This window comes from Penaeus monodon, chromosome 19 (assembly GCF_015228065.2).
Source record: "Penaeus monodon isolate SGIC_2016 chromosome 19, NSTDA_Pmon_1, whole genome shotgun sequence".
NCBI classification, from domain to species: Eukaryota; Metazoa; Arthropoda; class Malacostraca; order Decapoda; family Penaeidae; genus Penaeus; species Penaeus monodon.
In genome coordinates this window covers 4,282,571-4,283,384 of record NC_051404.1, presented here as the reverse complement: position 1 = coordinate 4,283,384, position 814 = coordinate 4,282,571, and the positions used below count along the sequence as shown (strand labels likewise).

The 814-nt window shown below is 36.7% G+C and overlaps 1 protein-coding gene across 1 annotated transcript in view; it reads left to right on the top strand.

Moving 5' to 3' along the window:
• Positions 1-814, top strand: part of LOC119585311 — a gene marked incomplete in the record, with an annotated part of 15,901 nt that overhangs the window by 14,475 nt on the left and 612 nt on the right. The window contains 1 exon segment of the mRNA XM_037933986.1: positions 70-186. Within this exon segment, the coding sequence (XP_037789914.1) occupies positions 70-186 (117 nt within the window).

Sequence of the window (814 nt, the reverse complement as noted above, 5' to 3'; positions counted from 1 at the left end):
TTCAAGAAATGACGACCTACTTCCAGATGGTATAGATATTTGATGATTCTCGCTGCGTGTTGTCCTCAGGTTATGGTGGAACTAAGGAACCTATATGGCTATTACATAAGCAGTACGTACATTCCCACATTGCTACTCGTCACCATCTGTTACCTCACCCTCTTCTTCGACATAGACGATTTCACGGTAAGAAATACACAAGTAATGTTGAGAGACATTTATGATAATTTCTTATATGAAGTTTCAGTGTTTACATCCTACGGCCAAGAAATAATAATATCATGATAGCATTATTATCCAGGAACAGCTATCTGCGTCTGTTTGTGTAATGTGGAGGCTCTTCACCTGAACTATGTGTTGATTTACGTAATAATTAAGTCTGACGTTCCTCATTTACTATGCATTAGAACTGACACAACAGCACGACGGTGTACTTGTAATCAATAACAACCCCCTCCTTCCTGCACACATGGAAAACAATCAAATGCGGGAAACAGTTTTGCACGTGACTTCAGAAACCTTTTAACAACCATATAATAATACATGTTTTACTGACTAGTATTTAATCGAATTCAAATCCCTCAAGAAATTTTCCCTCGGAGATAAGTTTAACCCAAGCCAGGTAATGCTTCTAAGAATTATTACACACAAACATTTTTGTCTGTCACAAAAAAAATGTATTTACATGCCGTGCTAACAACGTTGGTTCCAGGTGAATAGCAAGAACGTTGGTTGGATGACTAATTAACTAATTATTAGTTGTTAAATATGTATAAACTGTCAGTGTCAATCCCACTTACAAAGATCATAAGCT